Here is a 13112-nt window from a genome sequence, read left to right as displayed (position 1 = left end):
AGAGGTCCTGTCACCGGGGGAGACTGCAGAGGTGACTCCTGGGGGGGGGGTGCGCGCCCTGTGGGAGCCACAAGGCCGGGTCGGCGGGGGGACGGGGGAGGGTATGACTACCTCCAGCTGCTCTTCGGTGTTCTTCCTCAGGGCCTCCTCAAAGCGTCTGGCCCGGTCCCGCAGAGACTGGCTCTGGAAGGTCAGCATGTGTACCTGGTCCTGCAAGGCATGACAAGAAGGCCAGCTTGGTCCGCCGCAGGCACTGCGGCCCAGGGAAGCCGTGAGGCAACGGCCACCCTGCCGGGCCACAAGGTGGGGGCCGCTTGGATTGCCTGTCCCACGTGGTAAGAGGGGGTCATGTGGCACCCATGCTGCACACGAAGGGCCCCGACCCCGGGGGAGAACTTGGGGGCCGGCAGCCTGACTCCGAGCACCTCCCAAGATGAGAACGCTGCCCCTTGTCCCCAAATAAGGAGCCTGCTGGCGGGAGGCATTTCGTGATCTAATATCTGAATTCATTATTGAATTACTATTAATTATTACTTAAGATCTGATTCAATGATCTGATTCAGTATCACAGAGGCAAACTACCACCAGAGGGAGGCATCTAGTCCCTGACTTCAGGAAGAACAAGACACCTACCTCAACGGAGAGCTGCCCCGGTTTCTACGCCATTGAACCATCCTTGACCTTCCCCGTCTGCCTGAGACCCCTCCTCCCACCACCAAACGCACTAATTTTGGGGTCAAGGCTCGAGTCCCGCCAATTCCACCCGCGTGATGTTCCTGGGGTCCGCAAGCTCTCCTGGTCCCTCTCCCTGAAGTTCAGCCACGCGCTTGGCCCTTTCCTGCACCTGGCGTCTGGGGTAGGACCCTTCTGCCCTCAAGGTGGAGTCAGGGGGAGGCTTCGAAAGCGCAAACCCGACCCCGTCACCCCCTCCGTGTAAAACCCCACTGGCATCAAGATGAAGCACGGACTTTACACAGTGTCCGTGCATCTTCCGAACGGCCTCTCTTGTCTCCCGGCTCGCTCAGATCTCCCTGCCCCCTCCAGCCCCGCCTTTCATTCCAGCCCTCCTGCCAGGGGTGCCTCCACTGGCCAGCCCCCTCTCCTGCTCTGCTCGCTTCTGGCCTCCTCCCCTTGGCCTTCCCGGGCCTCAGGGCCGGACTGCATGTCCCTGGCGTGGGCTGCTGTGTGGGCGGAGTCTTTTCCCCTGTGGAGAGCCTCTCCCTGGCTGGACCCAGGCTCCCGGCCCCCGGCTGTCAGGGCAGATGCGACTACACTCAACCTCGCTTGCAACCCCAGCCTGAGCACAGCAGGCGAGCAAAGGGTGCAGGGCAGTGGGCTTTCTCGCCGTGCCCCAGCGCAGCGAGCGACGGGGCCTCGTCCACGCAGCGTGTCCCAAGATACTCTGCCCAGTGACGCCACTTCTGTAACATTAAAACACAGGGACTAGGGTCTCCCCAGGAACTCTGCCAGCATGAGAAGTGACCTCACCCCACTGATACGAAGAGCCAGGTATTGTAAATGATGTGATTCCACATGAAAATACCGTAACGTATGAAACGCTGGCTTGACTGCTTTCTTCATTTCGCCAGAGGACCCTGTTTTACAAACCATCTTTGGCGGCTTCCTTTTCCTCTTTTTTTGTTTTTTTGTTTTTTTGGTTTCCAGTTATTTCCAATTTCATTTTTAAGGCATAAAAGCCCCCACGGTGCCATTAAATGCAAATGCTGGTACATTCGAGCAACATAGTTATCAGTGGGAGTCTGTACCCACAGGAGCTGGTGAGTGGAGATCACAGCCCCGGGCAAACCCGGCTGGGCCCTGGCACACAGCCATTGGGCAGCCCGGTCACCTTCTAGAACCTGACTCTAAAAACGTCCCGCTACGTGGCTCCTATCCCAAACCCGTCCGCGCTGTCGGAGGAAGCATTTCTTTCAAGTCCCTCCCCCTCCGTTAAAAAAACAAAACCGTGAAAAGACGCATCAGGCAAACGCCACCTAGGATAGGTCTAAAATGTCAAACTGTGTATTTTCTGCCTTCTTCACCATGACTCAAAACAGACCGCCAGGCACACAACGGTGCCACAGCAATCAGACAGAACGGACTATCTTTCAACTTGGGTTTGCTCCTTTTCGTCCAGCTAAGAGGCAGAAAGGCCCAGCTGGTGACCTGGCCCAGCACGGGCCACTCAGGAGTTAACCAAGGGCATGATAATAATAACAGTAAATGCAGCAATGCGTTAAACTATTATAATAGCAATAGCCACTATTGTTTTTGGTTTTTATTTTTTTTTAACGCTTATTTATTTTTGAGAGACAGAGCACGAGAAGGAGAGGGAGACACAGAATCCGAAGCGGGCCCCGGGCTCCGAGCCGTCGGCACAGAGCCCGACGCGGGGCTCGAACTCACAAACTGTGAGATCGTGACCTGAGCCGAAGTCAGACACTCAACTGACTGAGCCACCCGGGCGCCCCTAATAGCTGCTACTTCTTAGCATTTACCTTGAACCCACCTCATGTTAGACATACATCATTTCCCTTAATCTGCTCACACCTTGGGGGAGGTCCCGTTATCATTCCCATTTTACAGATGAGGAAAGTAAGGTTTACAGAGCTCACGTAACTGTCCACAATTTCAAAGCTAGCAAGAGGGGGTACAGTGGGGATTTAAACTGAAAGCTCCAATCTCTTGCCCCAGACCTGTTTCTCTCGCCACCAGAAGCCCAAAAAGGGGGGCTCGACAATCCCATCCTCTTTGCACCAAATAATCTCCAGCCCAAAGGAAATCTGCCCATGGAGAATCACAAGTAAAATACGCACAATTCACGATGGTTTAATGTCAGCAGCCGCGTGAGGACCCACATATGAAACTAAACTCTCAGTTCTTTTTGGTTGTGGACCGGATGGGGTTTTTGTTACGTCACAGTATGGTCCTGGTTTGTGCACCTTAGGGGGCGTGCACCTGATGGTGTGGGATGCGGGGTACCCGAAGGCAGTTTGGGGTTCACGTGCCGAGGATAAGCCGCGTGACGACCGCGCAGGCGACCATCGATGGATCGATGAGTCGGGGGTCGGCTTGCAGCCGGCGGTTTCCCATTTTAACTTCTGAACAGAATGCTCAGTAGTTGTGAGACTGGCTATCTGCACAATCCTGGATGCTCTTCTTGGGGGGCAGGCTCTGGTCAATGAACATTGCCAGGGGAAAGCGCGCCACCAAAGAAGCAAAATCCCCGCCTTTGTGTTGCGGTTTTGGTAATCACCTCCCACAATTTCCCCACGTGAGTGTCCCTAATATTTAACAAATAATCTGGTTGTGATGGTTGGGAAGGGAAGCAGGGCCGCCGACCTCACCCCTGCTTCCCAGGCAGCTCTGCCTTAGGGCTGGGGGTGGCCTGGGTCTCTAGAAGGCAGGAGGGAGATGCACGTAGTCTGGGAGACCCTTCATTCTCCCCGCAGAGGTCAGCAGGAAGCCAGGCGGCTCCCTGGCCTCGGAGACCCACATTTTCTGCAGGTTGGTGGTGGAAGGCAAAGAAGGTTCTTTTCATCTCACCCACTTCCAGGTGATTAAAGTCCCTTCGATAATTCCGAGAACATGTCCTATGACATCTATCCTTCACAACGGGATACCGTTACCCCATTCCCGCTGCCTAGAATACCGTCCTCAAGCACTCCCTTCTCCTCAGACACAGCTCAGGTCAGACCATGGCAAGTGGGGACCGTCATCTCAGAACTTCTGTGGCGCTCACTAATGGTAGTATTCACTGGGTGTAAGTATTTACCTTTTGTGTTGTCTGTCACTGTTCGGGTCACAGCTGTCTGAGTGGACAGTGACTTCCCAAAGGGCAGGGCATATGTCTCATTTACTTCTACATCCCGATGCTGTGCACAGGATCCTGTACACAGTAGGTGCTAGATAAATGTCTGTGGACAGGCATAATGAAACCGCCATCATCTTGAGACCAGAGTGAAGAGAATGAATACTGGGGCACCCGGGTGGCTCAGCTGGTTAAGGGTCCGACTCTTGACTTCGGCTCACGTCATGATGTCACAGTTCATGAGATCTACGCTGACAGCGTGGAGCCTGTTTGGGATTCTTTCTCTCTCTCTCTCTCTCTCTCTCTCTCTCTGTCCCTCCCCTTACTCCCTCACACACTCTCTCTCAAAACAAATAAACTTTAAGAACAAATGCACCTTTAAGAGAATGAATATTAACCTGTAATGACAGCCGCAGCTTTTCAAAATTTTCTTCCAATTCTTTCTTTTCAAGCTCATGGGTAGACATCAGTTCTGGAGAGAAGAGGTCAAACAGTTAATGTGGTCTCTTGAAAAAGATCAAACAAGACTCCGACAGACTCAGGTAAATAAGGGACACTGGTATATAGCAGGCGGAAGCCTAAACAGACTTCTCCATTATTTGGAAACGATATGCAGTCCCATTTAGAAGACAGTGAAAGAGGGGGCAGGGGGATAGGACAAAGAAAGACAAAGAGGCAAAGAAACGAGCGAGGGAAGCAAAGAGCACAGTCGTGCTCGTGAACACACGTCCCCATACACGTGCGCGCGCACACGCACCATAAACGCACGTGCGCACGAAACACACACACTCACACACACACACACACACACACACACTCGATTCCTACAGCCTGCTTTACCACCACCCTGGCCAAGTTGGAGTCTCCACGCACAGTACTCATTGATTCTCCAAGCTTTCCTGGGCCATACTCTGGAAGCCACCGATCTCTAGGATTTGCTTGAGCAAAGATTCAACATTAAGAAGCTCAGACAGAAGGAAGGACTAATCGGACTGGTTCCTGTCAGACAGTATGGAACAATTCTGTCCCGTGAAAAGTGTCATTCTGGCAATAATTTGCAAGTTAGGCAGAAAGAGATGTCATGTGAGAGTTATTAAGCGAATGGATTCTATTTGCCTCCAGATGGAAAGAATCTTATTAGCTGGGTGAAGCGCATCTCATTCTGGCTACACAAGCAATTTGTTTTCATGTAATAACTGCAGTGAGGAAAGGTCTCATTAATCAGCCAGGATCACATGCTCAGAACAGGAGAGCACTGGAGGCCAGCAATTATCATTCGGGCTGGCATGAGCTGCAATTAGGAAAGACTTTGTGGTTTCCATTGACCCAAATCTTTTAAGTAAGGATGGCGAAAGTCTCTAAGAAATCCAGTTGTTTATAGCTGAAATTTGCATTTGGGGAGGAAAAAAAAGTCTGGGCTGATTTCATTGATATAAAGCCATGTAGCCTTCTGGTCTACCTGGCTCTGTCTACATGATTAGTTTTAACAGTCATTGAAAGTATCATCCTGACGACAGTCATAGATTTTTGGCTATCATTAAATACATTTACATTGCCTCCACATTTATACATAATTCAAAGGTCTTGGATATGGTGTCTAAGTGAGATTTCATTCATCACAAAAATCTACAGGTCTATTTTTTATGCAAATACAGAAACAAAAGGCAACCCAATAGCCTTAAATAATTTTAAGGGGCGCCTGCGTGGCTCAGTCCGTTAAGCATCCAACTCTTGATTTTGGCTCAGGTCACGATCTCATGGTTCATGAGATTGGGCCCCATGTGGGGTTCCATGCTGACAGCATAGAGCCTGCTTGGGATTCTCTCTCTCTCTCTCTCCCTCTCCCCCCACCCCTCCCCCACTTGCTCGCTCTCCCTCTCTCCCTCTCTCCCTCAAAATAAATAAATATTTTTTAAAAATGAAAAAAAGTTTAAACTCTAATGTTTAACTTTCAAATTCTTAAAATTTATTAACCTATGTATTACATTTCATTGTTTTTAATACACTTTTCACAGTCAGCGGACTAGGAGAAAAAAAGGGAGGGGGGTTGAAATCGAAAAAGAAGTGTAAATATTAATGTACATGCATGTAAAAAAAAAAGGTTCTTTGGCAAAGTCAAAATCCTGGTAGTAATTAGTAAATGTTGTTACTGTTGTTACGACCCACAAAAACCTCTACGTATTGGAAGATAATTCAAGTTACAAAAATGTGGAAAGAAATCCCACCGTCTGGAACTCTGTTTAGCCCACGGGGCATATGGTGTGTGACTATGAGGTGTGGAGACGCAGATCCAGAGGGGTGCTGCTGTGGCCCTGAGCACGCCACAAGTGTGGGCAAGTGTACGGACCTACAGCGGCTTGCCATTTTGTGTTGAGAGGCGACGAGACAAGGTAAAGCCCAGGATTTCCAGGCGTACTTGGGAATAGTGCTTCTCAAGATTCGAGACCCCATCAGAACCATCTCAGGAGCTCTGAGCAATCGCAACGGCCAGCAGCAGCACGCCAGAACAGCCACTGAGGAGCCCCAGCTGGGACCCGGGCTGGGCGTGAGCCCCTGGGACGGCTCCCTAGGGTTCTCGTATCCAGGCAGGGCTGAGGGGGGCTGCTTCTGAGGAAAGAAGTGGTTACCTGGATGGATCCTGGATTTCTAGCTCTTCTTGCCACAGGAAGCGACACGGAAGACAGACCGGAAGGAAAGGAAGGGAAAATGGGAAGAGGAGCACGAGAAGAAAGATGGCAGGAAAGGCTGGGCTCACACGACCCACCCCGAAGGGCCGCGCATATGGCGGCCGGTAGCTACCTTGGACCTTGTGGTGGTGGTCGTCCTGCAGGATCGCGATGGCTACCGTGTGGTTATTCTCCATCTCCAGGACAGCAGCCTCATGGCTGGCCGTGATGTCTTCTACCTGAAGGAGGCCACAGCTATGGTTACACACAGAGTGGGGGGAGGGGTGGCAGCAGTGTCCTTGCTGCCTGGAGGACAGAGGTGGAATCCCAACTAGAAAGGTCCGTGGCCCGAAACGCCAAGGACAGGTCATTCTGCCGAGATGACGGCTATCTCGGCCTCGTGCCGAAGCAGGAGAGCCAGGGTCCGGTGATGACGTGGCAGCCCCAGAATCGGGGGAGGTCACAGGGAAGTCACCGCCACAGCCCGGCTGTCCACAGGAAGATGGCAGCTCCCCATGGGGGACGGCTGCCCGAGTCATCTCTTCACTGCCCTGGGCCTGGCTTCCGGCCCATCCCCTTCCTCCTCCCATTCCTCCCCCTTCACCAATCACTATGAGGTAATGGTGCCTAAGGAAAAGAAGAGGGTCCTCTACTGGGTGCTCTGGTCTCTGTTGCCCAGTGACAGGCGGGAGCGTGAAGGCACAAGGTACGTTAAGTGAACTGACCTCTATTAACGCACTTGCTATTGGTTACTGCACTGGGCTCTCACAGCAGCATCACGAACCAGGTATTTTTATGCCCATTTAACAGACAAGGAGACCGAGGCTTAGGGAGGTTTGAAATGTTTTGCCAAGGGCTCGTAAACGGCAGAGCCGGCAGTCGGCGCAGTCCGTCCGACGCCACAGGCGAAACTCTCTCCAACACACCGTGTCGCCTCCCCCAGCAAGACCGCGGCGAATGCGTCGGGATCCTGTCACCAGCACCGAGGCAGGCCGGCAGATCTGTGCGTGCTCGCTGCACCTGCTTCCGCGTAACCGTGCCCTCCAGATTACCACCTGGACCTCCCAGGCAACGTGCAGCTGCTCCGGTTTCTCTGGCTGAAGGCACACTTCCAGAATGTACTCACAGGTGGTGCAGCTGGTTCAGGATTTTTATTTTCACCCTTCCCGATCGCTGCAACCCAGCACTCCCCACACGTTTACTGTGTTTGTTATCGGTGTGGCGGTTGCTTTAACTTCAAATACACGGCTTTCAGGAGCGATTGCAAAAAAAAACCCCGCCTCTCCTCCTAGCACACCAGGAGAACGTTCTTCTGAATTCTTGGTCCGTGACCCACCGGTAGAAAACAGCACAGTGTGTTACATCACGCGTGGGCGTGTGCACCCGCGAAACCGAAGTTCCACAAAACAGCACCTTCCCTTCCTATTTGCAATAATCTGGCTTTAACATTTCTGCCTTACTTTGTGTTCCAAAATGCCAGTTACAAACCGCTAAATTCATTTCACAACCTACTGTGTCAAAACCTGGCATTTCAAAAACACTGGGCCGGGAAATGGGCCCGGGTCCTGAAGCTCTTTGGTGGACCAGTTGCGAATATGTTGCTTCTAGCACCTGCTAAGAGGGGACTCTAGGTCCCTCATGTGTCTGCGGAGAATTCACAAGCCGACCTCTGATATGAAGGGAGGAAGGGTTCTGCACAAGAAAGGAAGCCCACTCGTGAAGTGGAGGCATTGGAGTATTTTTAGTTTTAAATGGGACCGATTCCTGTTCTGGATACGATAATCGCATAGGAGAATTTGCCTGACTTCTCTTCCCTGCGGAAAATGAAAACTTCATCCGCTAGAAAAGAAATACCTCTGGCAAAACCAACAGTGAACTCCGCTGTGTGAGGAAAGCCGCCTTATCATAGGAAAACGGACATGGTGTACAACGATTCTCTTTTATTTACTGGCCATTCTTGGTTAAACGATATTTTCCTTAAGGCTCAGAGCTCTGAAGCCAATCAGCAGAAAGGCTGATTACCACAGTGTTTAATTGTCCAATTCCTGTTTATATGAGGTTTTTATGGCATCATTGTCCAAAGCCTTTTAGTCTCTTGGAGAAATAAATCCCTGACTTTAAAAAAAAAAAACGGAAATATCTTTTCTTTCTGCTTTATTACTGATGTCAGTGAAGCCCATAGCACACTGTAGAAACAAGTACCCACACATTATTTGGAGTGATGTGACCCGTTTCGGTATAAAGAAAAATCTTTCATCAGACCTTGGTGTGATTCAAATGTATCGGGCTCTTCCAGAAACTGCCATGGGTGGTTTCAGGAAAGAGAGATGGATGGAAGGGCTGAGTTCCAGAAGAGTCCCATGCATCCCTGGAGGGGGATGTGCCCTGACTGGCAAGGCTACATTATGTTTGTGGCCAGATACGTGGCCCTCTGGTCAGGTGGAAGGCAGGTCTTTGACTTAGTGGTGATAAAACACTGCCCCCAACATGTTAGGAACGGTGGAAGGGCATGATCTAACTGTGACAGCCCCTCAGAGGTGCTTTTATGAATGAATTAGTAAGTCCCTAACTCTGAAAGCCCACATGCAATGAGAGGAAAGCCCAGTAGGTCTTGAAAGAACCCAAGGAGAGCCATTGAGCCCAAATGTGGGCACAGAAATCCTTACTCTTCAGTAATTTAGGTTTCTGTGTGTCTTTTTGGGTTTTGAACAATACGAGGGAGGGGCTGCCCGCTTTTGCAATCCTCCCTCTTGTCATATTAATCCCCGTGACATTTCCCACGGCTGCTGGCTGCCTTCTGGAGCACGGGCTCACGGTCCCAGGCAGCCAGTAAGGGCTCTCAGCCTGAGAAGATGCGAGAACTTCTCAAGGCGCGTGAGCAGGTTCAGCCCAGCTGAACCGAGGGAAACGCAAGCTCCTTTTATGCACCGGCCGCCCAATCAGAGGCAAAAGGCGCTAAACTAGACAGCCCACGGCACACTTGGGCTGGGTGAGGCATCCTTCTTCTCCTTTTAGAACCCCGGGGTAGGGCCTCCTTGAACCGCTGCTGGACCACCCTCCTCCCTTCTCCAGGGAGAGGGGGCTGAGGGCTGTGCCACAGGGGCGTCTGTCATCGTGTCCGTCCAACAGTCGCCGTCATGCAGAAACGCCATGTTTACTGTTCTCCAGGGCTCTCTTAATGTTCCTCCCTAGGTAACGAGGAGCCCCCTCCTTCCCTTCCCTTCCATCGCTGCCACAGTGTCCTGGGCATCGACTCAGGGCAGCCTCACGTTCACGGGTGCGCCTCTGTCCCTCTGCAGCTCAGCACGTGGGCACCTGTTCACAGAAGCCCCTATCTTCCCGGTTCTGCCACCGCCCCCCCCCCCCCACCCCGGCGTGTGGGGGCTCTGGTGCTGGAAGACAGAGGGCCCCCGGGGACCTCATTCTGTCTGATTAGGGAGAGTGTACTTTCCGCTGATGGGAGCTGAATGCCTGCCGAGCAGGACCAAAGAGACATAATGCAAGATGAGGGACAAAGCGGCCTCTGTACGTTCTGATTAAGCGTGGGGACGCTGAGCCTGCCAGCAAGCCTATGAGGATGATTTCTTCGGGAAAGGGCAGAAGGCATGTCCTGGGCACGAGACAGAGCGGGCAGAAACTCCAAAGGGCGAGCACCACTGCTCCTCAAGGAGGGCTCTGCTCCCGCTTTGTGGAGCGCAACCCATAACGCAGGTAGGAGCCAGCGGCCCCCGGACTCGAGACTTCCGGGCCGGGTCAGGGAGTAAGACAGCCAAAGGGTCTTGGAGCAAGGGGGTCAAAGGTCACAAATCCGATCCCTGAACACCGGACTGTGTGGCGAAGTATCCTTGGGCGACAGCCCCAGGCAGCCCAGAGAGGACGGCCGCAAGCTGGGCAAAGAAGGAACTACGTCCGGGGCGGAAAGGGAAAAAGCACGTGTGTTTACAGTGAAAATCGGTTTTGCGTGCTTCGGGAAAGCTCTGGCAAGCTGGCTTCTGTTAATGTGCAGCTGGCCACACATAACAGAATGAGAGGTGATGTTAATGAAACACCTTTTAGTCCCACGTGAAAAGTAAAAGTCGTGCCGTGTCTTGAAGTCCCAGAAGAAAGCCAAGGGGTAAGGCCATGCCCCCTGCTCGTGCCCCGAAGCAGAGACCGCAGGACAGCGCCCTGCACGTCCCAGGACACCTGCGGTGCTGGGCCCCGGGGAGCCTTCACAAACCACCCCGTGGCAGGACCCACTCAGCAATTCTGATTCAGTTCACGCGGGCCGAGGACGATGAGGTGTGTTTTGTCCCAAGTCGTCCCAAGTGATTCCCATGTGTAGGCAGGGACAGTCTTTGCCCCTCCAGGTGACGGAAGGGCTGGATGTGTCCTACGGGAGACCCTGCGGTGAACTGAGAGGCCGGCCTGCCTTAACAGTGAGCTCCCGACCTGAGTAAAGCCTCTGAAAATCCCACACGGCAAAGCTGACGCCGCCTCCCCGCTGCTCGCCGTGGGGCACGGGGGCGCGAGGAGAAGGCAGATGGGCTAGCTTGATTTTGAAGGTTCCAGAAGCCCAGAGATGCCGCTACCTGTGGAGATAGCCCTGCCAAACTCAATCGTCCCTGATAAGGAAGACCCACAGAGCGCGGAGATTCCCGCACGGGTAACTGACGCGGGGAGTGGACCATCCAAATCTCTGTCACACTCATACACTTGACTCTCACCCTGCCCTGAACGCATGAGCGTTTTTTCTGTCCGGAAATTGGAATCACTGGACTGGGGCGCGTTTCGCCTTCTTCCTCGCTGCCTGCATTGCTGTCTGCTGGGGAAGGGATATGCAGCAGCAGAATCGGGGACCCGAATCATTCACAGATTTAAATCACCACCCATCCCCCCCACCCCCACCAGTGGAATTTCATAGGCAGGGTTTGCTCACACGTGAAGTCTCGAGACGCTATTTCCACCATAAAGCGTTCCCTTATCTTCACAGCTGGAAGTAATCTAAATTCCTCAACACATCCTCCGTATTTCTCACCCAGTATTACAGCTTCTCGGGCACTTGTGTCGGAACTTTCCTGATCTGTAACCTGAGGGAGTAAATCCACACCTTCCACATCTTGGCATCTCTCGCAGTGGCCTGCCATAATGCCTTGCGGACCGTGGCATTCGCTAAATATCCTCTGCCTAGATGAATAAACAAATGAATCACTAGCTGTTTATTCTGAAGGATCAAGGACAGAAGCCTTCGTAAGACAGAGCACTTCTTAAATACACATAGGTAGCTTACGTAACTCGTCCTCAAGTGGGAAAGTCAGGGCCTTTCTTTCTTTCCAGTCATTCCCAGCATCAAATCTCTACAAGGCTGCTATGGCCCAGCTTAGAGGCCAGGCGAGAGCACATCTCCCGGCATGTGTCTCTGCACCAGTGACACTCGAGTGAGGCCCCAGGTGGCGCCCTGCTGGTGGACGGGCCCGCTTGGCTGTGGCTTGTGCTCCGTGGTTTCCATTCACCACACCCCAACACGAGCTTTTGCTCAGGGGGCTCCCTCCAAGCACCTTCTCCTGCTGGTGACCACAGATCTTCAGACCAGAAGTCTTTTAGTGGATATGGAGGCAAAGGCACTCTGCGTAAAAGTGGGAATGAACAGCCCACACAGAGGCACAGAACTAGTTGATATCTGCACACGTTTGAGACGTATTGAGGGGCCAGGAGATCGGTAAGGCTACAGCAGGTGCAAACGTCGACTCACGGGAGCTCTGCTCTGCAAGCTTAGGAGGAAAGACGCTGGGGCTCAGTTTCTAATCTTAGCAGCAGCAGGGTAACTCTAGCTGTAAGCTATTCTGTTTCCTGATCTCAAGGTCTACAGCACCGCAAGCAGGCAGGTGTGTCCGGTTTCCACAGGCCTCCAGAAAAGGAGAATGCTAACCTGAGAAGCTGACTAAAGTGCTGTCCAAGAGGAGAGTCTAAAGGACAACAACAGTACTTATCATTACTCTGACTTGGGCCTGGTGCCTCCTGAGTCCCCAAGCCCCTGGGGACCGCCACCATCCAGGATGTTTATTTGGAAGCAGTCCGAGGAGGGCAGCCTGAACGTTCATGATCATGAACGTTCGCAATAATGGAGGGCCACTCAGCGCTCACCCGAGATTGAAAGGGCGCTCTTCATAAATGCCAGTTTACTTTCGGGATGTCACAAGCAGACTACGTGAAATAACACACCCGTTAGAAGGTGGGCATTGGGGCATCAGAGCCTTGGGGACTTGGAAAGAAGAGTAAAGAATGGGGCTGTGCAGGTGCTCCCAGAAGCACAGCGGACCCCATGTCTCCTTGCATGAAAGGCAGTCCTGGGAGCGGGGAGGGGAGGGCAATGGCTGGGACGGGGGGCAGCACAACCCTGGGAATCCTCTGTAGTTGCTCCAGGATGCACTGCCCTCTCTGATAAGACTGCTGGGCTGAGGTTAACCAGCGGGATTCATGCTTTCATTCAGCAGGTGCGCGGAGGGCAGGCACGGTCAGGCAGACATCTACCGCTGCCCAAGAAGCCTGGAAGACAGTTCTAATTTCGCGCTGGAGAGCACACACTCTGGAGCCAGACTGGGTTCCACCCTGGCTTTTCCGTGACCAGCACTGTGACCTCCGGGTCTCGGTTTTCT

General features: G+C 52.6%; 1 protein-coding gene across 3 annotated transcripts in view; it reads right to left on the bottom strand.

Moving 5' to 3' along the window:
* The window catches only part of MTUS2 (microtubule associated scaffold protein 2), a 373273-nt gene that overhangs the window by 8341 nt on the left and 351820 nt on the right, over positions 1-13112 (bottom strand). For all 3 annotated transcript variants that reach the window (XM_043576011.1, XM_043576018.1, XM_043576028.1), the window contains 3 exons: positions 6611-6716; positions 4210-4283; positions 112-210 (listed from right to left, as the gene is read on the bottom strand). In XM_043576011.1, coding sequence (XP_043431946.1) covers positions 112-210; positions 4210-4283; positions 6611-6716 — 279 coding nt within the window. The remainder of the gene's footprint in view (positions 1-111; positions 211-4209; positions 4284-6610; positions 6717-13112) is intronic.

This window comes from Prionailurus bengalensis, chromosome A1, assembly GCF_016509475.1.
Source record: "Prionailurus bengalensis isolate Pbe53 chromosome A1, Fcat_Pben_1.1_paternal_pri, whole genome shotgun sequence".
Classification (NCBI taxonomy): Eukaryota; Metazoa; Chordata; class Mammalia; order Carnivora; family Felidae; genus Prionailurus; species Prionailurus bengalensis.
This window is presented reverse-complemented; position numbering and strand designations above follow the sequence as displayed.